General features: G+C 50.0%; 13 protein-coding genes across 13 annotated transcripts; 6 read left to right on the plus strand and 7 right to left on the minus strand.

Moving 5' to 3' along the window:
- Window positions 1–343: 343 nt before the first annotated feature.
- Window positions 344–1,269, minus strand: EI90DRAFT_2230464 (uncharacterized protein). Its single transcript, XM_039052729.1, has 2 exons — window positions 764–1,269; window positions 344–713 (listed from the first exon to the last, which is right to left on the minus strand). The coding sequence occupies exons 1-2, from the start codon at window positions 1,067–1,069 to the stop codon at window positions 492–494; spliced, it is 528 nt and encodes a 175-aa protein (XP_038911802.1). The 5' UTR covers window positions 1,070–1,269; the 3' UTR covers window positions 344–491.
- A 757-nt stretch (window positions 1,270–2,026) lies between these two features.
- On the plus strand, window positions 2,027–3,715 carry EI90DRAFT_3129517 (uncharacterized protein; the record flags this gene model as incomplete). The annotated part of the gene is made up of 3 exons (XM_039064206.1): window positions 2,027–2,229; window positions 2,265–3,192; window positions 3,251–3,715. The coding sequence occupies 3 exons, from the start codon at window positions 2,027–2,029 to the stop codon at window positions 3,713–3,715; spliced, it is 1,596 nt and encodes a 531-aa protein (XP_038911803.1).
- A 510-nt stretch (window positions 3,716–4,225) lies between these two features.
- Window positions 4,226–5,721, minus strand: EI90DRAFT_3129518 (uncharacterized protein; the record flags this gene model as incomplete). Its single annotated transcript, XM_039064207.1, has 2 exons — window positions 4,226–4,335; window positions 4,419–5,721. 2 exons carry the CDS (start codon window positions 5,719–5,721, stop codon window positions 4,226–4,228), a joined length of 1,413 nt encoding a protein of 470 aa, XP_038911804.1.
- Window positions 5,722–7,388: 1,667 nt separating this feature from the next.
- On the plus strand, window positions 7,389–9,575 carry EI90DRAFT_2976829 (HisG-domain-containing protein). The gene is made up of 8 exons (XM_039055891.1): window positions 7,389–7,420; window positions 7,469–7,918; window positions 7,984–8,001; window positions 8,078–8,159; window positions 8,215–8,585; window positions 8,668–8,679; window positions 8,766–9,038; window positions 9,113–9,575. The coding sequence occupies exons 2-8, from the start codon at window positions 7,858–7,860 to the stop codon at window positions 9,238–9,240; spliced, it is 945 nt and encodes a 314-aa protein (XP_038911805.1). The 5' UTR covers window positions 7,389–7,420; window positions 7,469–7,857; the 3' UTR covers window positions 9,241–9,575.
- Window positions 9,097–10,205, minus strand: EI90DRAFT_2230454 (uncharacterized protein). Its single transcript, XM_039052728.1, has 3 exons — window positions 10,063–10,205; window positions 9,876–9,996; window positions 9,097–9,818 (listed from the first exon to the last, which is right to left on the minus strand). Exons 1-3 carry the CDS (start codon window positions 10,172–10,174, stop codon window positions 9,404–9,406), a joined length of 648 nt encoding a protein of 215 aa, XP_038911806.1. The 5' UTR covers window positions 10,175–10,205; the 3' UTR covers window positions 9,097–9,403.
- A 484-nt stretch (window positions 10,206–10,689) lies between these two features.
- On the plus strand, window positions 10,690–11,903 carry EI90DRAFT_2231518 (uncharacterized protein). Its single transcript, XM_039052731.1, has 3 exons — window positions 10,690–11,148; window positions 11,284–11,298; window positions 11,350–11,903. The coding sequence occupies exons 1-3, from the start codon at window positions 10,908–10,910 to the stop codon at window positions 11,757–11,759; spliced, it is 666 nt and encodes a 221-aa protein (XP_038911807.1). The 5' UTR covers window positions 10,690–10,907; the 3' UTR covers window positions 11,760–11,903.
- A 413-nt stretch (window positions 11,904–12,316) lies between these two features.
- EI90DRAFT_3019402 (uncharacterized protein) lies at window positions 12,317–12,905 on the minus strand (the record flags this gene model as incomplete). Its single annotated transcript, XM_039057356.1, has 2 exons — window positions 12,317–12,532; window positions 12,603–12,905. 2 exons carry the CDS (start codon window positions 12,903–12,905, stop codon window positions 12,317–12,319), a joined length of 519 nt encoding a protein of 172 aa, XP_038911808.1.
- Window positions 12,570–13,487, minus strand: EI90DRAFT_2228955 (uncharacterized protein). Its single transcript, XM_039052724.1, has one exon. It carries the CDS (start codon window positions 13,299–13,301, stop codon window positions 12,984–12,986), a length of 318 nt encoding a protein of 105 aa, XP_038911809.1. The 5' UTR covers window positions 13,302–13,487; the 3' UTR covers window positions 12,570–12,983.
- Window positions 13,488–14,564: 1,077 nt separating this feature from the next.
- EI90DRAFT_2229885 (uncharacterized protein) lies at window positions 14,565–16,010 on the plus strand. The gene is made up of 5 exons (XM_039052726.1): window positions 14,565–14,670; window positions 14,723–14,997; window positions 15,053–15,139; window positions 15,197–15,317; window positions 15,373–16,010. Exons 2-5 carry the CDS (start codon window positions 14,733–14,735, stop codon window positions 15,782–15,784), a joined length of 885 nt encoding a protein of 294 aa, XP_038911810.1. The 5' UTR covers window positions 14,565–14,670; window positions 14,723–14,732; the 3' UTR covers window positions 15,785–16,010.
- Window positions 16,011–16,796: 786 nt separating this feature from the next.
- EI90DRAFT_2229918 (NRDE protein-domain-containing protein) lies at window positions 16,797–19,035 on the minus strand. The gene is made up of 6 exons (XM_039052727.1): window positions 18,557–19,035; window positions 18,452–18,499; window positions 18,356–18,399; window positions 18,037–18,181; window positions 17,775–17,975; window positions 16,797–17,714 (listed from the first exon to the last, which is right to left on the minus strand). Exons 1-6 carry the CDS (start codon window positions 18,637–18,639, stop codon window positions 16,916–16,918), a joined length of 1,320 nt encoding a protein of 439 aa, XP_038911811.1. The 5' UTR covers window positions 18,640–19,035; the 3' UTR covers window positions 16,797–16,915.
- Window positions 19,036–19,914: 879 nt separating this feature from the next.
- Window positions 19,915–24,401, plus strand: EI90DRAFT_3129523 (uncharacterized protein; the record flags this gene model as incomplete). Its single annotated transcript, XM_039064208.1, has 5 exons — window positions 19,915–20,085; window positions 20,146–20,288; window positions 20,347–20,485; window positions 20,543–22,138; window positions 22,191–24,401. The coding sequence occupies 5 exons, from the start codon at window positions 19,915–19,917 to the stop codon at window positions 24,399–24,401; spliced, it is 4,260 nt and encodes a 1,419-aa protein (XP_038911812.1).
- Window positions 24,402–24,811: 410 nt separating this feature from the next.
- EI90DRAFT_3074614 (uncharacterized protein) lies at window positions 24,812–25,530 on the plus strand. Its single transcript, XM_039061518.1, has 2 exons — window positions 24,812–25,158; window positions 25,221–25,530. Exon 1 carries the CDS (start codon window positions 24,833–24,835, stop codon window positions 25,043–25,045), a length of 213 nt encoding a protein of 70 aa, XP_038911813.1. The 5' UTR covers window positions 24,812–24,832; the 3' UTR covers window positions 25,046–25,158; window positions 25,221–25,530.
- A 1,239-nt stretch (window positions 25,531–26,769) lies between these two features.
- On the minus strand, window positions 26,770–27,711 carry EI90DRAFT_3074623 (uncharacterized protein). The gene has a single exon (XM_039061519.1). The coding sequence runs from the start codon at window positions 27,698–27,700 to the stop codon at window positions 26,882–26,884; it is 819 nt and encodes a 272-aa protein (XP_038911814.1). The 5' UTR covers window positions 27,701–27,711; the 3' UTR covers window positions 26,770–26,881.
- Between the last annotated feature and the right edge of the window lie 92 nt (window positions 27,712–27,803).

Raw genomic sequence — 27,803 nt, forward strand, 5'->3', positions numbered from 1 at the left:
CCAGGATACAACTCCTAGTTCAGAAGAAGGAAACAACGCGGATCTTGGGAACGTCAAGACAAAAGAACGACGGTTGCCACATATATTGGCGATGGACTCATCCGGTGCATATTATTTGCGCGTTTGGGCTCTGAATTCACTGGCGCAAAATGGTTGCCTTGGGGCGCGCAAGGTACCAACATCTGAATGTAGATGATGGAATCCGCGCGCGACCATTATATATGGTGGAGAACCCATCAGTTGCTGATGGCCTGACCTCCGTTTCACACTGCATGGTCGTGACTGGTGTAACATCAATCTAATGACACTGGTCTGGGCATGGCAGTACTTGTTCTAGCCGCACAATCGGACTGCATGGGAACTAAGGCTAAGGTGTTTGCCTCCACTGAGATGTATAAAAAACAACAGACGCAAGCCCAACGCGCGATTTGCAAATATTTCCACCCTATCAAAAACACGTTCCTACTTTGTTGCGAAGACTGGAGATGGGGTCATGGGAATGCTGATGAGAACGAACGGGAAATAGGCTCAAGAGTCTGCGCATCCTGTTCTGTCAAGCGGACCCGCCCAAGGTTCGATCGACCATGTACTTCAGCGGTCTCATCTTGTGTATTCTTGGATGGGGCCACAGGCTTCTTTGGTCGATAGCAAGTATGGAATGAATTTATTTGCTGGGGATTTGAAGGGGTAAGTAAGGATGATCGAAGGGATAACTAAGTAATCAAGACGAGTCAGCACTTCAAGCGCAATTAACAGGCGCCACCTTAGAGCGGCGCGACGTGCAAGTGTGTGCACTTGAGCATCTACCTGCACTGTCGACAACCCACAAGTTGGGGGATCCACTATCGCTGGTATATAATTCCGATGCCATCGCATCAACTCGAGCGAGATGACCGAGTCCTTGGCAATGACGGCCTCTCGCCGCCCTCGTTTTCTTGGTACCACGTGTAAAGTCAGTTAATTTTCCCCACATCAGTCTCGGCAATATTGTTTTTCCCGACTCTCGATCAATAAGTCTCTTTCCGCCATCGCACCAGCTGGCTACTATGTAACTCATGACTAGTCTCATACGGTCGGCGCAATGAAAGCCTGACTACCTCGTCATTCATCGCTGGTTTGAATATTTTTCTCCGTGTTTGCTTGATCGATCACAGTACGAATACTTTGTTGATCAGGCGTTAATTGCTGTTATCAGTGTGTGCATCTGTCCTTCGTTTCGGATTCAATGCGAGCACACTCGCAACCGGTCGAGTCGCTGCCAATGCTAATGTCCGTCTAGTACCACACCACCGTATCACGGATAGTTGCATAGTGCCACTGCAGATGTGATAATACATTGGCATCACTTCGAATTCATTCATTCTTGAAGATGTAGGAAAGAAGCTGTTCGATCAAAAAATACCGTTAAAGAAGATTTCCGTCCAGTGAAAGAGACTCGTAAGGGGGAAAAGATCCTGACGTGGGGGGAAGATGATCTACTTTTGCAGAAGCTGGGATCCTGCTAGGAAGATGGCGGGGGAATCACCTAGGAGAGTGAACCGGAGAGATCCGTGGCGATTGGCCAGACCGATTTCGTCTGGTTCCCATGGAGTATCCAAGAACACTTCGCTATCTCTTGCGCCTGTGGTGATGGTCTTTCCTGATTCCCTAGCTTACTGCTATGAGAATCCACTGCTCTTCTTCGTTCATCGTCGGGGGGTATTGCTTCACCTTCCTGAAAGCACGCTAGGTACCACTTCGCTTGGACACCAGGCCACAAACTCGGGGCACTCTACCGCTATTAGTGCTGCTAACTTTGACTAAGCTCGCCAATTTGAGGTACACCTCTCATTCATGAAACCCCCACTAACTCCATTGATTTCGGACTCTTACCAGTTTGGTCCGTAAGGTCAATGTATTGCGCAAGGATTCGCGCGCGTCCTGCTCATCGGCGTGGTCTGCTGACGCGATCTTCGATTGGCCTTATATAGCCCCTGATGGTCTCCCCTCGAAGCAAGTTTACGAACACTGTTACATCGGGGTCAAGATGCGGTTGGTCAACCTCAGCAGCGAGCTTGACGTTGCGAAAGGTGCTCTTGATGCCGTTTTTTATACACTCAATGTGCAGTCCGATGGATCGGATGGATTTGAGTGCCGGCGCCGAGATTCACACTATATCCAATCGCTCCCAAGATATTTGGAACAGTTACTCAGCATCGAAAGGATTCTCTCTTCTGTCAAGTTCAAGCTGTCATATGAACGAGATTTCGTTCATTCCCCATCAGTCGCCTTCCTCCCGAAATTTTGGCATCCATATTCGTTGAGCTTCATAATAGTGCCGCCGTCTCCCAGGACGGCGACCCAACGCGAGATATCTCCCGGCTTCTGACCGTATCCAAGCTATGGCGCGACGTTGCTCTGGGAGAGAGCAGACTATGGACCGTCGTTCACGTCGAATGGCCGGTCGAAAGACAGGACCTTTGGCTTCAACGTTCCTGGAATCGCCCCCTCACCATAGTTGCGGATTGTCCGAACGAAACGGAAGCTAGCGTTCCTTCGAAATTGGCAATTTCTCATCGGGTAGCGCAACAATCTGGACGATGGAGGGCTATTCATGTCAAGGATTTCAACCAGGCCGATGTGGACGCATTTCTAACTCCTTTCGTCTTCCAGTCCAAAGACTTGTCGTCGCTTGAGGAGTTAGTACTTGATGCTGGTGATTGGTTCTCCTGGCATCGTGGGGATTATAATGCCCCTCCGTTCACTCTGTTGAGTCAAAACGAGATGACCCTTCCACCTTTCCGACTTCGTTCGCTGAGGATATTCGCAATTCGTCTTCCAAACCCAGAACAACTTGTACGGTCTCTCACTCATCTCCAATTCACCGGCACTCCATATCCTCTCAACGTCCTCGCTCGAGTACTGAAGGAATGCTCCTCCCTGGAGTCCTTGGAACTCATAGGATATTTCGTCCATCGAGAAGAGATACTTGCTTACGTTGCCGCATCCGCTCGAACCGCCATGGGCGACAAAATATATCTCCCAAGATTGAAGAGAATGTCCGTTCGGCTGAGCGGGTGGAACAACGCTCTTCTTGCATTTCTATTCGTGAACATAGTTAGTCCGGAATTAGAGGAATTTTCCCTGGATGTCAAAAGGCAGTTTATAGAGAGTCCGAGAAATACGAGAGGCGTGCCTAGTTTTGAGCAATTCGTGAGTCTCTCTTATATTCAAACTACCTATTCTGATGAAGTTCCTTTCTGTGTTTTAGTGCATGAACAGCCCGAAGCTCCGGAACCTTGCCCTCTTGTACGATACGACAGTTATATCAGACATCCTTTTCTCTCTTCCGACCGAAGCTTTCCCTCACCTTCATACCCTACGGATCGACTGCTTAGACCCTCAGTCGGCCAATGAGGCTCACTCCATGGCCACTCATTTTGGCATGGACTATACATCTCACCACCGAAGAAGAGGCTCTGGGTTCGGTTTGGGATATGGATATTATCCAATCTGCGATGACCTTGAGAGGTTTGTCGGGGCGCGTGCTGATTGGAGAGGTGGCGCAATGCTCCGGGATAATGGGAGGATAGTACCCAGAAGGTTGGCCAAGCTTGTCTTAGGAGAGTGTCCGGACGAGCGGAGAGCTTGGTTAAGCGAAAGGGTAGACGAGCTGGTGCTTCAGCGGACCCTTGATGCAAAACGAAGGTCAAGATCGGTCATGGGTCGAAGGTAGTGAATCACACTGGTCAGTTGGATGGCATTGTCTTCTTTCGTCGTTTTTGGACGCACACATTTCGATACCCTTGTTTCTGCACTGCTACCGGGAATTGGCGACTATTATCCTCAAACTTTCTCTCCCCTCGACGAATGGTTGGAAAGGTGGAGCCGTGAACTTATGCTGGATCTGCATTGTAACATATGTACTACACGTGTGTCGGTGGTTTTATCAATACCCTCAATATCAATTGCTCGTGAGTCCAACCATAGCGTGTGGTCGTGAACGAGATTATACACATGCGGCAAAAGTACGATAACCCGACGACCGCCCGCTTGCACGCGGATTGACCAAGAACAGAAAGAAACAAGCATGAAATCGGGATTGGGAAGTCGTTGGTAAGATAACGATATCATATGGCGAAAGCGAGTGTCGTAGAACGAAGGGGTCCAAGAGCAGTTGGCAACCCCATTTCCTCTCAACTGGGTGCCATGTATGTAGCACACTGATTGGGTGTTCACACTAAGACTACGCACGACCCCTATACCCATTTGCATTACGGAAATCATTTTCAAGATCTAACAGTGGTGATGGGTCGTATCCAAGGTCATTTCGGGGTATGATAGCTCCCCGTCCATCTGTAGAAAAGCGGGGGGAATCAGCGATCAGTATTCATTCTTGCGACGATGGGAAGGGAGAAATGAAAAGATGAATCACTCACCGAAAGGTGGAGGACTTCCTATCGTTTGGCTTGCAGGAGCGGTCCATTCTGATAGAGGCATCGAAGTTCTCGAGCTCGGGCGAACCAGAGCAGACGAGGAAACGTATTCGTCCGAGGGGCGAGTGCGTGGATTTGTTAAATTTGTAGGGTCTCTAAGGGTACTAGAATAGTAAGGAGCGGTATAGGAAGTGGCATGAAAGACGGGACGTGTGGTGGCTAACGTCGTTTCCGTCACATCTTGGCGATGGGGTGTGATGTCGCGTTCACGTTGTCGTCGGCGATAGAAGATGAATGCTACTATGAGAGCCACTGCAATAGCGACCACACCTCCTATGGTGCCGCCCACAATCGGTCCCACATTAGTTGGAGTCCAGTTTGACGATCGAAGTTGGGTTGGACTCGAGGATATCCAAGTGGTAGTTGTGGAAGCGAAGAAAGGGGTACTAGAGTTAAGAGAGGATCCCCATACTTCGACGTAGTCAATGGAGAGAGTAGCGCTATTGACGTTGTTGGCGATAGTGAGAAGGGTTGGAGATGAATCGTCACCCAGTCCAAGGAAGTAACACAATAATTGCTGTTTCGCTTCGTCGCTGAACAAGCCCGCATCACCGTTCATGGTCTGGAGCATTGGGATGACTAACGTCTTGTTTATACCACACGCATAACGTCCATGGCTGGGTCCAACTTTTCCGTAGACAGCAATGGCATCAGCTGTGGATGGAACAATGATGGATGTTCGAGCATGGTTCGTGTTCGTTGATGAAATCGTATCGTGGTATGACCCTTTGTCAAAGGCACCAATGTTCCAAAGAGATTGACTGGGAAGGTACTCGAACATGAGCACACTGCCGTCTGAACCAAACCAGCTTGAATCATCGACCAGTAACGACGTTGAATTGTCTGCAACGGTAGCCTCCCACACGATATAGTCAATATCGAAATAGCCATCTGAGGGACCCCCGCGGAGATTTATAACACTCAGGGCGTGCAGTCCAGGTGCGAGGTTTGATTGCCCAAATAACACATTCTGGAACGTGTCAACGGGGCTATAACCACTGTATGCGTTAACGTCACCATCCAAATTCACGGAATAGTTGCCATGATTTTTCCGTTTTGCGCCATAGATCCAGACCCCGGTCCCTTTAAAAATAAAAGTTGCCGTTGCGTTTATAATATTCGTCATCACCCCGGTGCTGTTCTGGTACTGATCCACGGACGGATCAGTTAAAGGTACCAGCTGCCAGCCACTCGTGACATAATATATGAGCGAGTTGGGGGCATCGACTGTGAAGTTGAGCTTCATGTAACAAAGCACGGGTTAAGGTGGTAGAGGGAACCTGAGGGTGGTTGGAGCACAGCGAGGGCCTGAAAACTCATTGAATGCGGGCGGCGATTGATGGCCACAGCATTTAGGGAGCTTCGCCCATTCGGAAAATCTTTGCGGAGCAGTTCAAGGTCACACAGCCACTCCTCAACCACCCAACGGTGGCCTCCCTTTGTTATACATGAGAATGTCGTCGATCTATCCCTTAAGGTCTGGCCGTGAAGAAGAGTGATCGGAATGATCAACAGACGGAGGACGAAATCCAACCAGCGGCCTGCAAACAATTTGGGGTCACCGCGCAATTGAAATTAACCGTTTCCGGCAAGCGATGTGACTCTGCTCCCAATTCAACCGATACACTGGAACCCTCGGAAACGATGTAGCTATCCCCCCTTCTGCAGCCTGAATGCGCCTGGGACCTTGTTGTGCCGATCCAAATTTGAGTGGCCGGCCCAGAAGCTTAACGATTGTGAGAGGTGCTTTGAAGGGCACGCATGTGTTACATACGCAGCCATCGACTTGGACGACGGACTGCGCTGTTGACCCCTTCAAATGGTGTCACCATTGCGGGACTAATGTGTCGAGGCATCTCCGGCCAGAAGCAGTGTTGTGACGTAGACACTGGCAAGAACAAATGGATCGCGACCTTAATCACACGCGTATCTTATTTTTTTTGGCTTGGGTTGTGCGATGCTTCGAGCCTCCTTGAACTCGGAACTTGCATGTAACTCTATTCGTGGAGACTCTAGTATCTAACGCGCTCCTGGAAAAGGGAAGCGGCATTTGGCCAAATTGTTGCGCATTGAAACTGGTGTAGCTATCGAGAACGGATTGTAGTGTTTTTCTCAATTGGCCTAAGATGGCATCACCGTCGTGAAGCCAATGCATCGGGGCATTTCCGGACAGATTGGAGCGGCGATGTGGATCGGGGACAAAACGGATCGTGATCTTGGATCTGTGTCCACCTTTTTTTCCCACGCACTCACCGCTCGGCTTGATGGTGAACGCATCCTGCGACCAGAGGCACCACTATCCGTTCAGCGCTCAGCGGAAAAATAGCAGATATTTGAGCGTCTTATATAGCCACTGGTGCTGCCGCGAAGCCGTTGATACAGTAATTCCTGGACATTGACGTACGCTGTGACCACCTCACTGTTGGAGCAGAGGTCCACGTTTTTTCTTTATCGCGCACGGACATCCTGTACTAGCGATTGTTCGTTGCTTTCTTTCGTGGGAACCACAACGATGGGATGCGATCGACGGCGCGCAGCAACCCAATGATGAATCACACCACTCAGTCGTGGATCGCTTAAAAGCCACCTCGACCAACTTTTTCGTGTTTATCTCCTCAGTTCACATCATTGGAACTGGGGTGAGATAGCCTTTATTTTTGAAGCTCGTATCCACATAGCTCATTACCTTGTATGCCATTCCCCTGGCGCTTACAGCGACGCTCCAATATATTTGGTTCACATCATTGCTTGGAACTGAGTGCTCACACGACTCTAGTTCTTCTAACAGTAATCTCCTCTTGGAAAGACTGATGCCATCGCCACTGCAGAACTTATCGCCGGTGCGTGCATATGGTTGAGGACAAAACGGATCACGAACTTGAATCAGAGCGCGTGCGCTCAGCTTTCTTTTCCCACGCATGGTGTCTGGGCAGAGATGAACTCAAGTGTGTTTCTCACCACTAGACTATCATCCGCTAATAACTTGTCACTAGCTAGGGCCAATGGCTCTTCTGAAATAAAGAGGAGAAGCGCTACAATGACATTGAAAGCAAATGGGGTCGCAATCATTTCCCACGGTGAATTTGTCCGTTGGAGCAGTACTGTAACCCGTTCCTCCCAAGAATTCACATGGAATCGTGTCTCCCAAGCGTGGTGACTGCACCGAAGCATTTTAGTTTTAGTTTGGTGGGTGTGTAAGTGTGAGGACAAAACGGATCGCAAAGTTGAATCGACGCGCTCGCGCGCTCTTCGCTTTTCCCACGCGTTTCTGCTTCATGAGTCACAGTTGAAGCTGTGGGAATTTTTCTTGTTTTGGCCGAACTAACCCGACATCCGACAACGTCTTCGAGGTTGCCCTTTCCCGCCCAAGTGCGCCCATATCATGGGGACTCTATTGGCCGATTCCGTGAAAGGCAGATTGTTATTTGCTGTCCCAAAGAAAGGTGTGGTTTTCCAGTGATTGTTCTAGCCTAAGGAAAGGACATCATCGGCTCACAGTCGAATTCAGGAAGGCTGCACGAGCAGTGTATCCAGCTACTAGATGGCGAGTATACGGATTATTGACATATATCGTGGACACCCCCGGCGGTTAACCGTGAAAGTGACTCTTGCAGGTGCTGACATCAAATACTTCAGGTCTCACCGTTTAGATATAGCCCTCGTCCAAAATCATCCGATCGCTCTGTAAGGGTTCTGCTTCTGGTACTTCAAGCGAGGGTAAATTTATCTTTCGCTACAGACTCTTCCTTAATGCCTCCGATATCCCTCAATTTGTTGGCTCTGGAAACGTCGATCTTGGAATAACGGGCCAAGACCAAATTGCCGAGTCGGGACTAACATCAAAAGTTAATGAAGTCCTCCCCCTCGGTTTTGGGAAATGTAGACTTCAAGTTCAAGTACCGGAATCTTCCCCATTCCAAACGGTCCAGCAGTTGTCTGGAAAGCGGATCGCGACGAGCTTCGAGTTTGTCGCTGGTGAATACTTTGGAAGAATCGATAAGGAAGTCGAGGCTAGTCGAAGTCATGAAGAACCATCTAGCCCTACAAAGATTCAATATATCGGGGGGAGCGTCGAAGCTGCCTGCGCCCTCGGACTCGCAGATGGGATAGGTTAGTCTCTCCCCTTTCCACCCTTCACATCGATCTTTGTCTAACATCTCCATCGTACCTTTTCCCCCACCCCGTCATGTAGTTGATCTCGTCGGTACGTGATCACCATTCCGTCGTCGCGGGAACACCACCCGACAGTTCAACTCGTCGAGCTCACGGAAATTGGCATCCCCATCAAAGAATCGGGTGAAACTATGCGTGCGGCTGGCTTACATCCAATTGCCACCATTTTGGAAACTCAAGCTGTTCTCATCACATCTAAAGCGCCCCACTCGACGACATCGACTAATCCTGTCCTTGTGGAACTCATTGAGAAGATTACGAAGCGTATCCAGGGTGTTATTGCCTCTTCCAAATTCGTTCTGTGTACGTATAATGTGCGAAGGGCGGACATGCAGCAGGCGGTGGAGATCACACGAGGGAAGAAGGCGGCCACGGTGTCTCCTTTGGAGCGTCAACCAGGTAAGATTTCTAATGCATGTATCCGCAGTAGGTTGATCCATTCACGCTGCCTTGCCCACTCCTAGGTGAAGAAGAATGGGTAGCCATCAACGTGATGGTCGAAAGGGCCACCATCGCTGATGTCATGGATAAATTGCAGGTGATAGGTGCTGAAGATATCCTCGTCACCAAGCTCGAAAATTGTCGTGTGTAGACGTAAATATTCGTTTGGATTAAATATAATGCAATCGGTATTTTGGATTTCGCATGCCGGGTAATCAAGACCACAAACTCAGACAGAGGAAGATACGCAAAATCTCAAAATCCCGGCAAAGCTCAGCAGATGCAGTCCAATCGTGCATCAGAATCCCTGACACCTAGTACGCGAGCACTGGCTGACATCCCCACCATTTCTGTACATCATCATTTCCCCCTAACAACCCTGCGATAAAGCCTCCGACGTCCTTCCTCGAAATCGAGAACATCCCCTTCCCTGAACTCTCCTCCTGTCCAGTCCCTTCCTGGATAATACGATAACTCCCCCTTCCCTTTGCCGTCTTATTGTTCAATAATGCAGGTCGAACCACACATACGTCTTGAGGCGCGATGAAAGGACTAATCGCAGCGTCAATGGAAGCTAGTGTTGTTACCTTAGGACTGATCTCGGATGGAGCAGGGAAGAAGCGAGGGTATGATTCTTCAGAGGGAAGAAGGGCTTTGGAGAGAGCGACTTCCATCGCTATCTTGTCAGCGTGGGGGTGCTCGAGGAGCATGGTGTACATGAGGCGAAGGCTATGAGATGTGCCAAGTTAAGGAAAGTGTGGCCGTCAGTGAGACAAGAAGACATACGCGAATGGAATGGTGCCGTGCGCGACTTTCCCCATTCCCATTGAGCTTACGAGAACTATCTTTGGCTTGACTGCGTATGAGTCATACCTCCTCCGGAGAGCTTGGAGAAGAAGGATAAACCCTAGGATTTGGGCGGGGGCACGTCAGCAATTGAGAGTTGACAGCGACATTGCCACGTAGGTCTTACCTCTAGAGCAGAGATCGGGCGGTTCGATGGGAAATCCCTTGGCAATAGCTTTCGTCGCAGCCGAAAAACCGCTTGGAGGAGTGAAACCTGTTCGAATTGCAAGCGTTCGCATTAGGGTGATCTAATCATCAAGGGTCACGTACCAATGCTATATACGATGGCTTTGAGATCCGAACCACACTCGTCTAAAAGGCCTTCAACGCTATCAGAGTTATGTGCGTCACCCGTCAGTAGCGTTGTCCGCTCCTTGACGGTAGGATCCAGTGAAAGGTAGGGGGATGACTCTTTGAGGACATCAGGTTTCCGTAGCAATAGCACGCTTCGCACGTTGGGTTGAGCAGCAGCAAGATCGGCGTAGGCTGCAAAACCAACTCCTCGAGAGGCACCAATGTAGGCAACAGTAGACATAGCTCAGGCTGTTCAGGTTTGGGGGGTAACGGCTTTAACCTGTCTCAACTCTCAAGGTTCCTATCTTTATACACGAGCCATTAACTCCTACAGCCGTGCCATTATGCCCGTCTCGATCACAGATGACCCTTGGAAGGAAACCCATAACAACCAGATTGTATTAAACTGTCTGAATTTCCGTCAAGCTGTCGGAATGGATCCATTCAACTGAGCACGCTGCACTGCCACTCTTCTGTATCGTGTTGGGTCGACTGTGTCAGAGTTTCCCTGCGCGATCAGTACTGACCTTGCTCGAGAGGGCTGGGACGAATCGGCGCAGCTTGTCGCAAATTTTTCGCTCGTGGCCGTCTCTGCAGTAACTGTTGCCGAATCCTCGTCGGGAGTGTCTCTAGCCCAATTTGGGCTGGCTCCACGTGGCCCCATTCTCACACTGTTCAATGTCCCTACGTAATCTGCTTTTCTCTGTGCATGAGACGATATATATTTTGAGCATCTTCTCGAACCTGGTTCTCACTGCACTCTTAGCTATTCTCTCATGGTTTATTAGCTTTAGGGATATCTGTATACACTCAATGGCTCACGCTGGATTCACAGTGACACCATTCTATCTACTACTAGAATTGACACCGACAACTATCTGTGCTTGGTGTCTGGTCAATTACGCTATCCCATCGTTACGTACGTTCATCAGCCTTCGCACGGTGAATATCCCTTGTGGAGTTATGACTTTAATCATTGACGTTTCTGACTCTCTGCCTTTAGGTCTGCGAGTCCTCGTTCGCAGTGATTGACAGGGCTGAACTTCGCCACCAGAGACCAGACGATCGAGTGCGGAATGCCAAGCACTTGACAGTTCCGTCATCTTACTGTAAATTCCAGGACTTTTGCACTCTGACATACCGGCCCCCCCACGTGTCTGCCTCTTTACTCGAAGTGAGGATCAGCACTTCAGGGCCAAACTCAGTGCGAGAAACAATATGAGAAGAAGAGGAGGCAACAGAAACACTGTCACCAACTCGGAATGGCCCTCAGCAACCGAGGGGTTCCGCTATCTTATGTGTCTTATTCGGTACGCTGGAGCTCTTCGTCGGTGTAAGATAGCTGCTCCTTGGTATGCAAGATGCCAACATCTGCGTGGCAGAACCGGTAGAATCCCCAAGCAACGTGGTTGGAGAATTTATCAGATATTGATGCCCTGGCCTCCATTTTCCTCGTTACCAAAATTAGTTGCGGAGTTCAAACCGTGCGGCGTGGCATCACGTTCGCCATGGAAGGTGACACCAATCTAACGGCGTTGTCGGGGCAGTGTTCCGGCTAGTCGGACTGCATGAGAACTCAAGCCAGATCCATTGGAAAAGAGAATTTAATCACGCGGAGACGCGACGTACATCCTTGCGTTTGAAGTCGCTTGGCAAACATATTCGAAGATATGTATGACACGAAACGAAGGCCCAGATGAGTTTACAGCCTGTTGTGCAAGTCACAATAGCCAGTCGGAGCCATCAGAGGCGAGAGGGAGAATGGTCGAGTGAGCGACAGCGTGTCATTTTGAAGGCAGTAAAAGGCGAGTTTCCGACATGATATCCCAAGGGCAGGGCCACATGTTCCACTGCGGATATGACCACCCTCCATTCCCATTAGTATCACTAGAACTGTCCTGGAGGCCCAGCAGTGGGGAAAGGTCATATCCAAGATCTCGTCGGGGCCTCAACGCAGCTTCCGAAAAGCATTGTCAAGCTGGGTTTGTCAGCGCAATTTGTTTTATTTTGAAACACCTGGAGGTGGACCGGATGTCCGGCTCGAAGGCGTTGAATTTCTTCGAACAGGGCCATTTGCGCGTGCTCCCTCACCAGAAGACAAAGAGCTGCAAATCGGTGGAAAGAACGTGCCTGTGTCGGTAGTAGAGCACCACTACAGGGAGAGCAGCCGAAACGACAAGCACACCCCCGACAATGCCACCTGCGATAGCTCCTATCTTCATGGCATTGGGTGAAGAGTCCGTAAAGACAGAGGGGTCCCTAGATGATGTGGGTTGGAACAAAGCAATTGCTGTCCCATTTGGCTGGTATACATCCCACCATCACTACTTATTATCCCAGGCGCCGAGCCACCTAGCGTCTTGTTTACAGTACATGTGTAAGGTCCATGACCAGGGCCAAGTTGTCCATATACGGCGACTGCGTCGGCAGTTGACAGAACGAGGGATACACTAGCCCCATGATTTCGGGTCGATGACAGCGTATTGTTGTACGCCTCGCCGTCTTTTTCGCCAATAGTCCAGGACGATGGGTTAGGGAGGTAGGACTTGAATTGAACCACGTCCAGTCGTCGACAATTAGCTGCATCGAGCCATCTTTGATAGTTGTCCCCCAGGTCATGTAATCAATGTCGAAAACATCGCCGTATGGCCCCCCACCCAAGTTGGTGATGGTCATAGTATGGATGAAAAGCCGTGCGATGAAAAGAGTTGGGCTTCAAAGACTCGATTTGGGTTGGGGAGATAACTATTATATCTAGCGGTTATGTTTCACAGAGGAATTCCCGTGGTTTGAACGTCGGGCACCGTACACCCAAATCGCAGAACCATTAAAGGCAAGCGTCGCAGTTGGCCCAACAGTTTTAGACTTTATCGCAGTCCCGTTTTGGTAAGAATTTGCGAAGGGGTCACCAGCCAAGGAAATCATTTGCCAGCCTCCGGATGAGTAATGGATCAAGGAGTTTGGAGCATCGACGACCAGGTTGTGCTTCATCCCCACTGCGTGCAAAGAGCAGGGAGAGGGAGTACTGTCGCAGCCAAAATGTTGCTTGATGCCAAGCAGTGGAGTTGCCATCAACTTCAGGCGTTGATTGATGCTACGTTCCTCCCATGACAGGGACTACATAGATAGCAGATCTCTCTCATCACTTTACGCCGCTCCGCCTTATGAACATGCACAACATAGCGCTTCACTGACATTGCTAGGGTGCCTATTACGGGTGGGACGCCAACAAGTTGGTACACCCTCTTTGCACCGGGCCCTGGGAGCTGGGCTCTGTGTGGTTCCCTGGGGCGTTCTGTCAAGGATCTACGTGTTCACTGTTGTCAGAATTATGAACTGGGGTCACACGTAATGCCGAGTTTCCTCTTTGATTCCCGGTTTGGCGGACCATGCAGTCATTTCCTGAGCTGTATCGCGTGTAGCGGAGTTGGCCAAATCGTTCAGTTCACTCGGCGAAAGGTTGTGTTGCATTTACTGCTCGCGGTCTGTCGCCCATAATGCAGTTTACATATTCGCTGGCGCGATGATGGAGTTGACCTTGGAGAATATCTTTGAAGTGGATTGTATCAGCCGGCCTGGAAATCGTATTTTCTTCGGAAAACATTCGTTTTGTCTCGAGATTTGCTTGATGTAAGGGCTAGCGTTGTCAGGCGTGGCATGCAAGTGTGGGATGATGAACTAGCGTAGCGTAGGTGTGGTAATCAAGCGAGCAACAAGGAAACGATTGAATGGGTTAGCAGGGTCCGGTAACTCCCGGCGACCATGGGAATGAACTTGCCACCAGCCCGGATGGCTCGACACAGGCAATTTCTGCCTGTCGAGTCATTGCTATTGAGTGATTGACTAGGCAGGACTCCAGCCTCTAGGACTTCGTAACAGGCTTCACAATCCGCCCTCATCGATTAACTACTGCTGTTCAGTGTCTGCGGCTTACCAATTACATTTTCTAGTAGCCGAGTGCTGCCGCTATGGGCTCCAGCAATGCCCACCCCAAAGCCACCCCCAATTGGCCTATCTTTCCTCCCTCCATTTTCCTCTGGCTCTTCCTCTTCTTATCATCCACAGTTAGCTCTAATTGATAGGACATTCCTTGGAATCCCCACTTCCAAGAACAGAAGAGCGGGGGATATGTTTTAGTACCAATGGGGTCCGGGCTAGGCTCCCACGACAGCGATTTCGGGCAACGAACTATCCAAGTTTGGTTGTGACATATAACCATTGAGCACTGCCACTGCCCTAATTTTCTTGCCTGCCTCACTCCTTGTTTCTGCCCATTTTTTCAATCTCATGTAAATTGCTTAGAAGGAATCAGGACAGCGAGTTCCCACCAACGTGGCGATGCGCGGTTGAATCGGTTCGTTCCGGCAATACTGGCTGTGTCGGCAATGGCGACCAACCCCTAGCCACTGCGGCGTTTTCGATCAAAGTTAACCCCTTGAAGGTGGTATAAAAACAAACGTTTGACACAGGCCATTTACTAGCATAACTTCAAGCCGAACAAACATGTCCACCGTCGCCTACATTGGAGCCTCTCGAGGAGTCGGTTTTGCAGCCTACGCCGATCTCGCTGCTGCTCGTCACAACATACGAAGCGTGTTGATGCTACGAAGGCCTGATGTTCTCAAAGATTCGCCATCCTACCTTTCTCTAGATGCCACAATCAAGGAGAGGACAACGTTGTTGATGGGTGACGCCCATAACTCTGACAGCGTTAAGGGGCTTTTGGACGAGTGTGGTCCGGATCTCAAAGTCATCGTATTTAGCATTGGTATGTGGCTCTCAAGCGTTTAGCCCCCCAATACGAACTCCTGCAATTCGGACAGGGTTTACCCCTCCAAGCGGGTTTTTGGCCGCGACGAAAGCTATTGCCAAGGGGTTTCCCATTGACCCGCCTGATCTCTGCTCCAGGGGTAAGATCCACGCCAACATGAACTCCCAATTGCTGATACACTCCGTCCCAACTCCAGGGTTTATCATTCTTCTCCAGGCGCTTCAACAGAGGCATGACTCATACGCATCCAAGCCAAAAATAGTTCTTGTAAGCTCAATGGGGATGGGGAAAGTCGCCCACGGCACCATTCCATTCGCGTATGTCCTCTACCCCCACTGACGGCTGGACTTGATCTAACACATTTAAATCTAGTCTTCGCCTCCTTTACACCACAGTCCTCGAGCATCCCCACGCTGACAAAATAGCCATGGAAGTTACCCTCTCCAAAGCCCTTCTTCCCTCATCATCATACCCTCACTTCTTCCCATCCCCATCCGAGATTAGTCCGATGGTGACGACCGCAGGTGACATTGACGCCGTGATTAGCCCATTCATCGCACCTCAGGATGTATGTGTGGTTCGGCCGGCGCTCTTAACTGATGACGCGGCAAAGGGAAAGGAGAAATACCGTATTATCCAGGAGGGGACTGGACGAGAGGAGAGTTCAGGCAAGGGGATGTACTCAATTTCCAGGAAGGACGTCGGAGGCTTCATTGCAAGATTGTTAGGAGGTGATGATGATGTACAGAAATGGTGGGGATGTCAGCCAGTACTTGCATACTAGGAGCCCGTGCTTCCAGTATACGGATGGACTGCCTCCGCTCCCTTTCTATTGCCCGCAGATTAGCGTATTTCAGGCCAGAAGCTTGCCTTCACGATCAGAATTGACTGTGCTCGGGGAGGATAGAACAATTCGCAAGTCAGACACGCCCTGTTGAAAGTAAGGTCGACGTGCCTACGTTTCCGCGCACGGCCGTTTCCCCCCAAGATATCTTCACTATTCCCTTCTTGGTCTGCTTGTTGATAGATACAGACGCTAAAGCCGCATTTTTTTTTCTCTTCCTGTAAGTGCCAATTGTGGTTTAGTTCAACGACGGTTTGTATCCGTTAGACCATTTGTCGACGAAACAGTGCCGATAGGTCATTGCATCATCGTGTTCAGTGTGTAAAGCCAACCACATCTTGCGACGCTTCCAGACTGTCCCCCCTCCCCCTCAACCTCGAGAAAATGATTCTTACGCTCCATAACAATAACCTCCAATATATATACCCCTTCTCCAGATTCCGACTTCACGGTCACCTACTTTCATCCTGCTCGGAGATGCGCCAATATCGATCGTTGAAATCAGGAAGACTTCACCTGGAATCTGCTCGGGAGCTAGGAGGCGGATGGGCAAATCCGATGGACTTGACACCAACATGTCCTCTCCCGATTCTTCGTTGCGTTTCTTGGGGCAGAAAAAGCGGAGTCCTTGCGAGAGCAGGTCAATATTATCAAGGAGTAGTATGCAAGGACAGGAGCTTGGTCGGTGATCAGATTGTTCTAAAGAAGTATAATTGGTAACGCATATACGCGGATCGCCATGACATCTACATACACACATCATCTTTCCACCGGGATCAAATCAAACTCGAAAGTCATTTACACCTCTATGCTCCGCATCTCTGCCTGCGTGAGGGAAAATGAAGAACTGCTTCATACCCTGCCCAAATGTCCCGTCACCAACGCAACGACACCTTCTGGGGGGGAGGTAATGACAATTCTATCTGCGCTTTGCCAAAACACAGAAATTGAAATTCCGGTGGTATTTTGCGAGCCTGGATTAATATACAACCCTGGTTAAAAGACATCGATGGAAGTCCTTGTTGATGATAACGTTTTCGGGCAAGAAGTTATAGTCCACTCGGCAACCCGCTATTGAAGAGAAAACCTGTACAATCGTTGTGTCTCCGATTTTCCTCTCGAACCGAAGACCTCCGTCACATCGCCGGGGCCTCCATCTCCTTTCAGCGTGGCTCTATCTCTCTCCACAAAGCAGACCTTTCCATCTCTCCGAATCAAAATTACGGTAGTTATACGGGTGCCGCAAAGTTTGCTTGTTTGCGTTGAAGGCGGTTCCGGTGAAGCGTCAGGATTGATTGGGGTGGAAACACAAGGCACAATATTGAAGGGAGGGATGAAGATGGAGTCACGAAGATGATCTTGAGAAGGATGGAAAGATGGCGGCGACCATCCCATGAGTTCCATGAGGGCTTCTATGAGAGCTACTTCTTGCTCATCATCGGTTAGGTCTGAACTTGAAGATTTTCGAGCCTTGAGTATCCCTTCGAATCGTGCACGACCAACATCTGTCTTCGGCCACGGTCCTGTTTGACCGAGGCCATCCACAGGGCTTCCATCTATGGCGTTGGATATTCCGCCACAGTGGCATTCATCGGCAGAGATGGGACGGTATGTCAAGCGACCATGGCCACCATGATTGGTTAGCAGAGCAGCCTCGTACTCCCAACCCGATGATCTCGACGGTTTCGGTGCGAAGAGGGTGAAGTTGAAACCGGCACTCTCAAGGTGCGTCGTGTCTCCATCATAGTGCTCGCTAAGGTATCTGAGCAGAGGTGATGGTGTACTGTCATGATGGGAGAGATACTCCTGGGCGAACGATCCTCGGGAGACAGCAAACTTCTTCCCGTCCAAAGGCTCGATGATATTGGTCCTGTGAACAATCATGTTTATTCCAGGCAGGCAGTCGGCGCAATCAGTAGTTCAGGCGCACAAGAAACCAATCTGACCGGCCCTATTGATGCCTAACCACGTCCCTCCGCCCTTTAAATCGATGCCTGATAGAATAAAGCCTCCAGAGACTGAGGGAATCTGTACATCATTATCTGATGGTCCCAGTCTTACGCCGAAATTGTGGAAACGCGCTGGCAGTGTTGGACGGGCCAGGAACTCGTCCCTATTAGCGCACAATATCCTAGCGGGTGGAAAGAGTTAGTGCCGTGCGCAACATCAGCAAGGTCGACATTGTAACCCACAGGCAGTAATTAGGGTCATCTAGTGACCAGAATCCGATACACATGATGCGAGAATGTGAGGAGCACTGGTAAGAATGGAAGGTATGTCGAAAGGTTTGGGTCGAATGTTGTATAAATGATCCGAAGGGTACTCCATGGGACGAAGCTATATATCGTGGGGCACAGCTATATCAATCTCGGACTCGGGATACAGTAATTAATCCAGTCTTTTCACAAAAGGTACACGAAAAAGTTCATAAATTGAGTTCAGGTTGTATAAGCGCAAAACTCTTGGTTAGCGACCGCAAGCGCCCGATTAATTGGGAGGCACACCTCTTACCAGGGTGCGGGAACTCGTGCATCGAGCGCTTATCTTTTTCTCTCCTTCGTCCACTGTCACACTACGGCATTGTGCCACTCGGTTGCTACGCCGTACCTGCTGTCAGTCAGCCCTTTCGCATGTTGATTGACCGCGCGCGCCGATCTAGCAATAATTCCCTGACCTTCGGGTACCTTCGGTAAGCAAGGGTCCGGTACTTACCGGTCATTATTCTTTCCCGTATTTGCATACCCGTTCTCTTTGTATTGTACTGAGCGGTCCAGGAGCCCCGGCCGTATATACATCTACAAACCGAAGGCTAACATATCGGTGTGGGCTGCCGCCAGCTCTCAGGCTGAGGCCTTCCACGTACGGTCATAAGGACGGCACCGGGTGATTCCGGTTTCATCATCGCTGACGTATCGTCGGCCTCCTCGGCCCACCGACGTCACATACGTGCCGCCCTTCTACTGGGTCTTCAACGACCGTATTAAGGCGCCCCCAACGCCTACCTCTACCCGATCAAGGCCTGGGCATCGCGACATCAATCTAGAACCACATCGGGGATGCTGGCGAGGCGGTTGAGGCGGAGACGTCTCGTTCCTTTTCCTTCTTGCTTCTGCTTCTGCTTCCGCGACTTCTCCTTCCGTCGCGCTCCTTTATCTGTGGGTTAGTTGTTGGTGTAGCCGGGTGCCGCTTTGATTGGTGGACTGTCGGCCATGCTCGCGACCTTCGAGTGGCGTCTACTGAATATACGCAAGCATTCCATCAGTCACTGGGAATTTAATTCTCCTCCCCCAAATATCAAGGTTGTAGAAACAGGATCGGCACTGAGTATGCACTGATAGTATACCATCACCTCCGATGTGGTTCCTAGAAATCGAGTGCCTAAGCTCTACGGTGGTTTGTCAGTCAGCGTCAGAGCGTCCCGAATCCCCGAGAAAGTGATTTTTACGCTCTATACAGTAAGCTCCTATACATCCTTTTCCCTCCGGATCCCGAGTCAGACTCCCCAGCTCCGCCTGTTTCCACCCTTAAGAAGATCCCTCGAACCCGAGATCATCCTGCCTGGAACGCTCGGAAGGAGGCGGATGAGCAAATCCGATCTCGTTTGCTGGACTTCACACCGAAGTGTCCTCTCCCGATTCCTTGTGTGTTCAGTGCATCTGGGACATCTCTGGCCTTTCGTCATGGAAGTGAAGGCGAAGTGACCCAGTCCCCCGCGATTCCTTGTTCCACATCGCACCAAATCGATGTTGCGCCCATCGGATTGTGGCCATTCTTGGGGCAAAAGGAGCGGAGATCTTTAGAGAGTAGGTCAACATCATCAAGGAAGAGTGCGAAGATACGTGCTTGGTCAGTGATCAGATTGGATTGATGCAATGGACATTCTCATACTAACTAGTCGAACTGCCTTCGGCTGGCTCTGATGTATGATGAGTCGTGGGTGGGAACTGGCGTCTTCAATTGGAACCCCGTTCGGGAACCTCAGAATGAATTCTCATAAGACTGGGTTGGACATATGTAGTTAGATTTCCCGGAAGCAATTGTGGGCCAGCCCCTGTCCATTCCTTATCACCATGTCTTTGAGGCGAAAAGCCAATGTGCTTAAGCAAAAGGTCGATGAAATTCTTGCAGCAGGAGGCGATGTAGCAGTTCCAATTCTCACCGCTGTTAACGCTGCATCAGATGCGTTCCCTCCCCTCAAGTCTGCTTCCAGCGGCGCACTCTTTATATTCGACGTGTTCAAGGTGTGTCATGGTGATGATCCATGCTGAACTGGGCGCAAAAACTGACGATCTGTTACGTAGAAATTCAAGCAGAGCAAGCAGGAATGGGAGGATTTTGGAGAATACGTCAACACTATGACCGATGCGATTGCAGCCATCAGGTCGTATGATACATTAAGTGATGAGGCAGCACCTTGGATGGAAAGTATTACGAACCTGAACGGGTAGGCAGCGTTTGTCCTATGCAATGTCTAGCTGACGTATAACATAAACGATTCACAGCGCATTGCAGCGCATTCAACACGAAATCAAATTGCATGGGGGCCCGCGGAGAAGGTTCTCCTTCAGCAATTTTTTCTCTCTTCCGAGGGACCTAGATGGCTTGAAGAAGGATCTCAAGGAGGCTCTGGAATTGTTCCAGGTAACCGTGCTTGATCTCGTCTCTGGCTCTTCTGACTACATCGCGGGGATGGTATAGGTGAGCACCATTGGCAGCAATTCTGGTCGGTTAGCTCGAGTAGAGAATGCTTCGGTTCTCGGGGGACTCCGGCTTCCTAGTGTTGCCCACCACGATTCTTCTCAGACGTGCCTGGAAGGTACCAGGATCGATCTCATGGAGCGTATTATGGCCTGGTGTCACAACACCAAGGATAGTGAGAGACGCGTAATGCTGCTAACGGCCGTGGCCGGTGCCGGCAAGACATCTGTTGCGCACTCCATCTCTGAGAAGTGCATGGGGGAAGGGATATTGGTATTTTCCTTCTTCTTTAGAGCTGGTGAGCAATCGCAACCAGATTGTCTATTCAGCGGCGTGGCGCGGTCTCTAGCAAGGCACGACCCAGTGTGCCGAACCTCCATCGTATCTACCCTTCAGAATAATCCGGCTCTGACGACTGCACCGTTCACCATGCAATTCGAGAAATTGGTGGCTGAACCCCTTCGTCTGAAAGTGCTACCCTCCGATCGACCTATGGTGATCGTAATCGATGCCCTGGATGAATGCGAGCCACAATCATTCGAGCTCCTTGCCAACATACTTCGAGAGCGTGTGCCCAAATTGCCCTCTAACATCAAATTCTTTGTCACCTCGAGGCAATTTGACCCTGTTGAGCGTTTTCTCCCTCTTCAATCTCCTATTGATCGTGTCAGCATTGATCTTCTGGATAATACAAATGTGCAAGACTGCGATACCTACATCCGTATGCAACTAGAAAAACTGAAACACGTACATCCTAGTTTGAATGATGGACTCAAGCTCAAGCCCAAGGAAGAGGAGATGTTGGTCCAAGGCATTTTGAAACGAGCGGGTGGCTTATTCATTTGGATCAGTACTATCTTCCATTACATGAGGATGACGAGCGAGGCTCCTATGGGAACACTGGCGAGACTGCTTGATACCGGAGCGGACCATTCGAAGACTTCAGCCGAGGAAATGATGGATAGCTTGTACATGAACATTCTGGAGAAGTGTGATTGGAAGAATGAAGAATTCGTACACGACTACCCAGTTGTGATGGGAGCAATCTTATTCGCACAACAACCGCTGTCTGTTGATGCTTGGAATGCCATCCTATCGCCAGTTCTGAAGTCTTCTTCCATCCATTCCACATTAGCTCGACTTGCTCCTCTCCTCTCGGGTTATGGAGGATCTCACACGCAAATTCGTATCCTGCACCAATCCTTCCGCGGCTTTGTCACGGAACGAATCAACTCACAATCATCCATACCCCGTCATTTCGCGGTGGATGCGGGGAGGGAGAATGCCACGGTGGCCATGCGCTGTGTTGACATCTTGAATAAGGCCCTCCCCTCTATCGAGGGTTTGGGGACGCTTGAAGACCTGTCTAGAGAGAGCGAACTACTACCCATTTCAAGCCCTCAGGAGGTACTGTCTGAACAGTTCCGTTACGCATGTCGGCACATCGTGTATCATCTTAATCAAGTTGAGGAGCCGCCGAAGGAGCTTGTTGCTTCGGTTCGCGCATTTCTCAACAAGGAACTAATGCGCTGGGTAGAAGTTTGTGTGAGAACGGAAGGGTATATCAGTATAACATCGTTCCCAGAGTGGGCCAAGGTGCGAATCATTGATGGGGTTTATGAGCGATTCTTAACAGTGTCATGTTCAGCTAAACATGGATCGTAGTTCCGGAAAAATCATTCACGCGCTAGTCAAGGTACTCCGTAATGTGTGGGGAAATTTGGCGTTCTTTTCGAGATTCCCGGAGGCATATAAATTGGCAAAGGATTCAGTCGTACTTTACCGTTGCCTTGTATCCGTTGACTCGGAGTCCTACACCCCAGATTTGGCTCTATCTCTTGGGCGTTTATATGCCTCACTCTTCTACCTCGGAGAACATCTCGAGTCCCTCCCCACGATTGAAGAAAGTGTCAAGCTCTTGCGTCAGCTGGTTGCTGTGCATCCGACGTTGTACACCCCTGACTTGGCCCATTCACTTGTGAACCTGTGTGCCTCACTCTGCTGTCTTGAACGGCACTCCGAGGCCCTCTTAGCGATTGAAGAAAGCGTTAAGCTTTGGCGTGAGCTTGTTGCTGTTGATCCGGCACCCTACACACCGAATTTGGCTCAATCACTCCAGAATCTCAAAGTATCGCTTGACAAACTCGGAAAGCACTCCGAGGCCCTCGAGGTGATCAGAGAAAGCGTCAAATTATGGCGTGGGCTGGTTGTCACTCATCCAACATCATATACTCCAGATTTAGCAAGATCGCTTCAAAAGCTTAGTGTGTCACTGAACAGAGTCGGGGACCATTCTGAGACACTTCCAGTGATCGAGGAAAGTGTTAAGCTCTGGCGCCAGCTGGCAGCCAGCCATCCAACATCGTACACCCCAGATTTGGCTCGCTCACTTCAGAATCTTCATGTATCACTTGACAAGCGTGGACGGCATTTTGAGGGACTTTTGGTAGTTGAGGAAAGTGTTGGACTCTGGCGCCACCTAGTCGCCGTTCATCCTACATCTTACACTCCAGATTTGGCTGGATCGCTCGAGAACCTTAATGAATCACTTGGCAAGCTGGGACGGCACTCTGAGGCGCTCTCAGTAATTACAGAAAGTGTTCAACTCTGGCGCCAGCTCGTTGCCCTTCATCCGAGATCATACACCCCGGATTTGGCCGAATCGCTCGAGAATCTTAATGGATCACTCTCCAATCTTGGTCAACATTCCGACGCACTCCCAGTGATCGAAGAAAGTGTAAATCTCTGGCGGCGGCTAGTTTCATTTCATCCGGCATCATATACCCCAAGTTTGGCACGGTCACTCCAGAGTTTTAACACGTCCCTCACCAATCTCGGACGACATTCAGACGCGCTTCCGGTAATAGAAGAAAGTGTCGGGCTCTGGCGCCAGCTCGATCCAACATCATACACCTCCGATTTGGCTAAGTCGCTCGAGAATCTTAACGAATCACTCTCAAATCTTGGACGACATTCTGATGCCTTCCCTGTGATTGAAGAAAGCGTCAATCTCTGGCGCCAGCTAGTTTCGACTTATCCAGAATCGTATACCCCAAGTTTGGCGCGGTCACTCCGGAACCTTAACACGTCACTGTCCAATCTCGGACGGCATTCTGTTGCACTCCTGGCGATTGAAGAAAGTGTCGAGCTGTGGCGCCAGCAGGTTGCTGTTCATCTGACGTCGTATTCCCCGGGTTTGGCCTTATCACTCAAGAATCTCAATGAGTCCCTTTCCAATCTTGGACGACATTCCGATGCGCTCCCAGTGATCGGAGAGAGCGTCAATCTCTGGCGCCATCTGGTTGCAATTTATCCCGCGTCATACACCCCCAGTTTAGCACGATCACTCCAAAATCTTAGCATGACACTTTCCAATCTCCAACGGCATTCTGCCGCACTCCCGGTAATCGAAGAGAGTGTCAAACTCTGGCGCCAACTGGTTGCCGCCTATCCGGCGCTGCATACCCCGGGTTTGGCCATATCACTCTGCAGTCTCAGCAGCTCGCTTCATAACCTTGGTCGTCATAAAGAGGCCCTACCTCTCATTGAAGAATCCGTTTCCCTGTGGCGTCCGCTTCTCGATAGTCATCCAACTTCATATGCTTCTGATGTAGCCTTGGCGTTGCACACTCTCTCAACTGAGTATTCATGTCTCGGGGACCATTCAGCTGCACGTGATGTGGGTGAGGAGTCGTCGGCACGCTATTACCGACTGTATTCCCAATATCCTGACGTCTACAGACACAGACTTTGGCTTGCATATTCCTCCGTCGCTGGTGCATGGGAGGGTCTTGGCAGACAAGATATGGTAACGACTGTAAGCGCTCTCATGCGAAACCTGTCACGACCCGGAGAATAGACCACCTGTACACATGTTCATCGCAATCATCCGCGCAGCAAGCTCGAATATAAACCTCAGAACTTCCATACATTGTTCGTCCTAAGTATAGCAGCGAGAGCAGATCCATTGTCGAGTCCCAATTCGATTGTGAAATCGATCGTCAGGGCAGTGAGATACCTTACGCTGTATAAGCGTGCACGCGTGATGGACGTCGCTCACCAGATGCAGGTCACTAATAAGGAGGATTTGTTTCGTCATGTCATGTGTATTTGTTCTGAGTGGTAGGATCCAAAACTTTGCTGGACACAATAAAGACATGGTTCTATCCTCTCGTACTCACAGACGTTCCGTTGGCCAGGCCACAACTTGGGTTGCTTCCGGAAATCTGGCTCCAACATGATGAGAGCCTGCATTTCAAGAAATTCCCGCTACTCTGTAGCGGGTCTTGAATGCGTAAACTGAATGCCCGTGCAAGAGGTCCTGTATTATTGCAAATTCCCTTGCTATCCAGGGTCCTTATCTTGATTTGTAAGCCAACTTTCCGCATTTATTTTGTAACTCTTCTCGCTCTAAAAGCTCCCCTCCCCAATAACTTCCCCTGCCCTTCATGCCATGTTCCTTACCCATTCTCTCTTTCACAGCCTTATTCGACATTTCGCTAATGTCTTGTGGCCAATGATGTCATCACCCATTGCACGGTCATTAGCGGTCGCGGAAAATGGAGTTTGACTCAGTGCCCACGAGGTTTTGAGCTGTGAAACAGATGAGCTTATGTGCGAGCCTCCTGTTCTTTCGCGCCAACTTGTGCTAATAAACATTGCATTGCTGGTTCGGGAGGTTGTGTACGATTCACAGACGGACTCATGCATGGGTTTTTTTGGGGTTATGTTCGCTGGGCGCTTATGTTACTTGTGGATTGTCTACCAAAGTCCAAAAGCAAAGCGTAGTACCCTGCCCGTCAGTGTAGGTCCCAATCAGGGAGGGCCATAGTTCCTGGAAGCCGGGCGGATTCTTACCAATAATGCATGATAATGTCGCGCTCCCCAGGCTTGAGGCACTTCGAACACAGGCCATCTTGGGAAGGACGCACTGCAGTTTGAGTCTTTAAACAATCCTCATGAAGAAGGCATCCTGTTGCGCATTCAAACCCACCTCGAGTTAAAGCAATCAGGGCCCGGCCCTGAACGGATTCGCTCACGCAGTCACCATGGATGACACTCAATTTTCATCCCCAACGCTACTCTTGTCGTTTCAAATCAAGCTGAGGGCCTTGGGAGTTGTCTTGTTGCAAATGCATGAATTCGCACGTACACGGGTAGAGCACTCGTTCAAGAGGAGATACCAATGTACCACAGCGCGCAGTGACACAAGTTTGGCTAACCGCCCCACTGCTGAAAGAGAAGAAAGGCCAGGGGAATTTTCAGGGCGATTTGGGACAGCACTATAACTCACAATGCTGAATTCAATCTGGCCTTCCTCCATGGACGTCAGATGAGAGAACCGATAAGAGTAGCGGGTAATGCCGGCGTCCGTCAGTTATTCAGGCACATCCTACGACGCTCATGGGGAACTGAAAGGTCTCAGGCTGGCAGAGTTCATCAAAAAATCACGCGCCATCGGCAAAAGGACCAGCCGACACGCCGAGAGCGCGAGCACAGGTAGAGAGAAGCATAAACGCTCACTCCGTCACCCCAACCACACCAACCAGCCGCCCTTATCGATCGTATTACGTCTTGCGATGCTTTCGGAACGTCCCCTCGAATCCCAGAGAAAGTGATTTTTACGCTCCATACAATAAGCTCTTATACACCCCCTTTCCCTCCAGATTTCGAGTCAGATGAGCAAATCCGGTCTCATTTGCTGGACTTCACACCGACGCGTCCTCTCCCGACTCTTCGTGCGTTCAGTGCATTTGAAACATCTCTGGCCTTTCATCATGGAAGTGAAGGCGAAATCCCGCGATCCCTCGTTCCACAACGCACGAAATCGATGTTGCGCCGATACAACATTCTTGGGGCACAAGGAGCGGAGTTCTTTTGAGAGCAGGTCAATATCATCAAGGAAAAGTGTGCGAGGATACGTGCTTGGTCAGTGATCAGATTGTGCTGAAGTATAATTGATGCAATAGACATTCTCATAGACGCATTTATGCGGGTCTTCATGACAGAGTCTCCGCGATCCCACCGCGAGTCTTGGGTCGAATCAAATTTGTTGGTCATTTACAGTTCTATGCTCCGCGTCTAAGAATGAAGAGCAGCATCATATTCAGTTCAGCGCGAACGTCCTGTCGCCAATTAATACCAGCACTTATGGTAGGGAAATTATATTTGGACTTAGGTAGTGGATACTGCCCGCATTCTACATACAAGAAATATTGTTGATGACAGTTCTGTCTGCGCTTGACTAAAAACACATGGATTCTGAGATGATGTATTGATCGCACAAGAATTTTATGGATTTCGATTTGTGGGCAGTAGATAAGTGCGCGTTATAGTCCGCTATGTAAGGGAAAACTTGTGCACTCGCTGTGTCTCCAATTTTCCTCTCGAACCAAAGACCTCAGCCACATCTTCCGGTCCTCCATCTCCCTTCAGCGCGCTTCTATCTCTCTCCACAAAGCAGACCCTTCCGTCTCTCCGAACCAAAATTACTGTAGTTAGACGGGTGCCGTAAAGTTTGCTCCTCTGCCTCGGAGGTGGTTCCGCTGGCGGAGTAGCATCAGAGTTAACTGGGGTTGAGAGGCGAGGTACAATATTGAAGGGAGGGATAAAAATCGAGTCGCGAAGACGATCTAAGGATGGATCGAAAGACGGCGGTGACCATCCCATGAGTTCCATGAGAGCTTCTATCAGAGCCACTTCCTGCTCGTCATCGGTCAGGTCTGAACTTGAGGATCTTCTAACATTGAGGATTTCCTCGAATCGTACACGACCAATATCTATCTTTGGCCATGGTCCTGTTCGACCAAGACCATCGACGGGGCTTCCATCTACTGCGTTGGATATTCCTCCGCAGTGGCATTCATCGGCAGAGGAGATGGAACGATATGCCAAGGGGCCACGGGCTCCATGATTGGTCAGCAGAGCAGCTTCGTACTCCAAACCCGATGATGATCTCGACGGTTTCGGTGCGAAGAGGGTGAAGTTGAAGCCGGCAGTCTTAAGGTGCGTCGCATCTCCGTCGTAGTGTTCGCTAAGGTAGCCGAGCAGTGATAATTGTGTACCCTCATTATGCGAGAGATACTGCTGGGCAAACGATCCACGAGAAACGGTATGCTTCTTCCCGTCGGAAGGCTCGGTGATATTGGTCCTGTGCATATAATCATGTTTATTCTATGCAGGTAGTGTACGCAGTCAGTGGTTCATGCGCACAAGAAACCAATCTGACCACTCTTGTTGATGCCTAACCATGTGCCTCCTG

The sequence above is a fragment of the Cantharellus anzutake genome (assembly GCF_015039405.1).
Source record: "Cantharellus anzutake strain C23 chromosome Unknown EI90scaffold_58, whole genome shotgun sequence".
NCBI lineage: Eukaryota > Fungi > Basidiomycota > Agaricomycetes > Cantharellales > Hydnaceae > Cantharellus > Cantharellus anzutake.

Coding starts and splice junctions, on each gene's coding strand:
- EI90DRAFT_2230464 (XM_039052729.1), bottom strand. CDS start 1,069: ATGAGACTAGTCATGAGTTACATAGTAGCCAGCTGGTGCGATGGCGGA. Junction 714..763: donor GCACGTCGCGCCGCTCTAAG/GTGGCGCCTGTT, acceptor TTGATTACTTAG/TTATCCCTTCGATCATCCTT.
- EI90DRAFT_2976829 (XM_039055891.1), top strand. CDS start 7,858: ATGGGGACTCTATTGGCCGATTCCGTGAAAGGCAGATTGTTATTTGCT. Junction 8,160..8,214: donor CAAAATCATCCGATCGCTCT/GTAAGGGTTCTG, acceptor CTTTCGCTACAG/ACTCTTCCTTAATGCCTCCG. Junction 9,039..9,112: donor CACGGTGTCTCCTTTGGAGC/GTCAACCAGGTA, acceptor GCCCACTCCTAG/GTGAAGAAGAATGGGTAGCC.
- EI90DRAFT_2230454 (XM_039052728.1), bottom strand. CDS start 10,174: ATGCGAACGCTTGCAATTCGAACAGGTTTCACTCCTCCAAGCGGTTTT. Junction 9,997..10,062: donor GCCCGATCTCTGCTCTAGAG/GTAAGACCTACG, acceptor CCCAAATCCTAG/GGTTTATCCTTCTTCTCCAA. Junction 9,819..9,875: donor CACGGCACCATTCCATTCGC/GTATGTCTTCTT, acceptor CACATCTCATAG/CCTTCGCCTCATGTACACCA.
- EI90DRAFT_2231518 (XM_039052731.1), top strand. CDS start 10,908: ATGTCCCTACGTAATCTGCTTTTCTCTGTGCATGAGACGATATATATT.
- EI90DRAFT_2228955 (XM_039052724.1), bottom strand. CDS start 13,301: ATGGCAACTCCACTGCTTGGCATCAAGCAACATTTTGGCTGCGACAGT.
- EI90DRAFT_2229885 (XM_039052726.1), top strand. CDS start 14,733: ATGTCCACCGTCGCCTACATTGGAGCCTCTCGAGGAGTCGGTTTTGCA. Junction 14,998..15,052: donor AGTCATCGTATTTAGCATTG/GTATGTGGCTCT, acceptor CAATTCGGACAG/GGTTTACCCCTCCAAGCGGG. Junction 15,140..15,196: donor GCCTGATCTCTGCTCCAGGG/GTAAGATCCACG, acceptor TCCCAACTCCAG/GGTTTATCATTCTTCTCCAG.
- EI90DRAFT_2229918 (XM_039052727.1), bottom strand. CDS start 18,639: ATGTATATACGGCCGGGGCTCCTGGACCGCTCAGTACAATACAAAGAG. Junction 18,400..18,451: donor AAAGGGCTGACTGACAGCAG/GTACGGCGTAGC, acceptor CAGTGGACGAAG/GAGAGAAAAAGATAAGCGCT. Junction 17,715..17,774: donor GCCGGTCAGATTGGTTTCTT/GTGCGCCTGAAC, acceptor GATTGTTCACAG/GACCAATATCATCGAGCCTT.
- EI90DRAFT_3074614 (XM_039061518.1), top strand. CDS start 24,833: ATGCGTAAACTGAATGCCCGTGCAAGAGGTCCTGTATTATTGCAAATT.
- EI90DRAFT_3074623 (XM_039061519.1), bottom strand. CDS start 27,700: ATGCACAGGACCAATATCACCGAGCCTTCCGACGGGAAGAAGCATACC.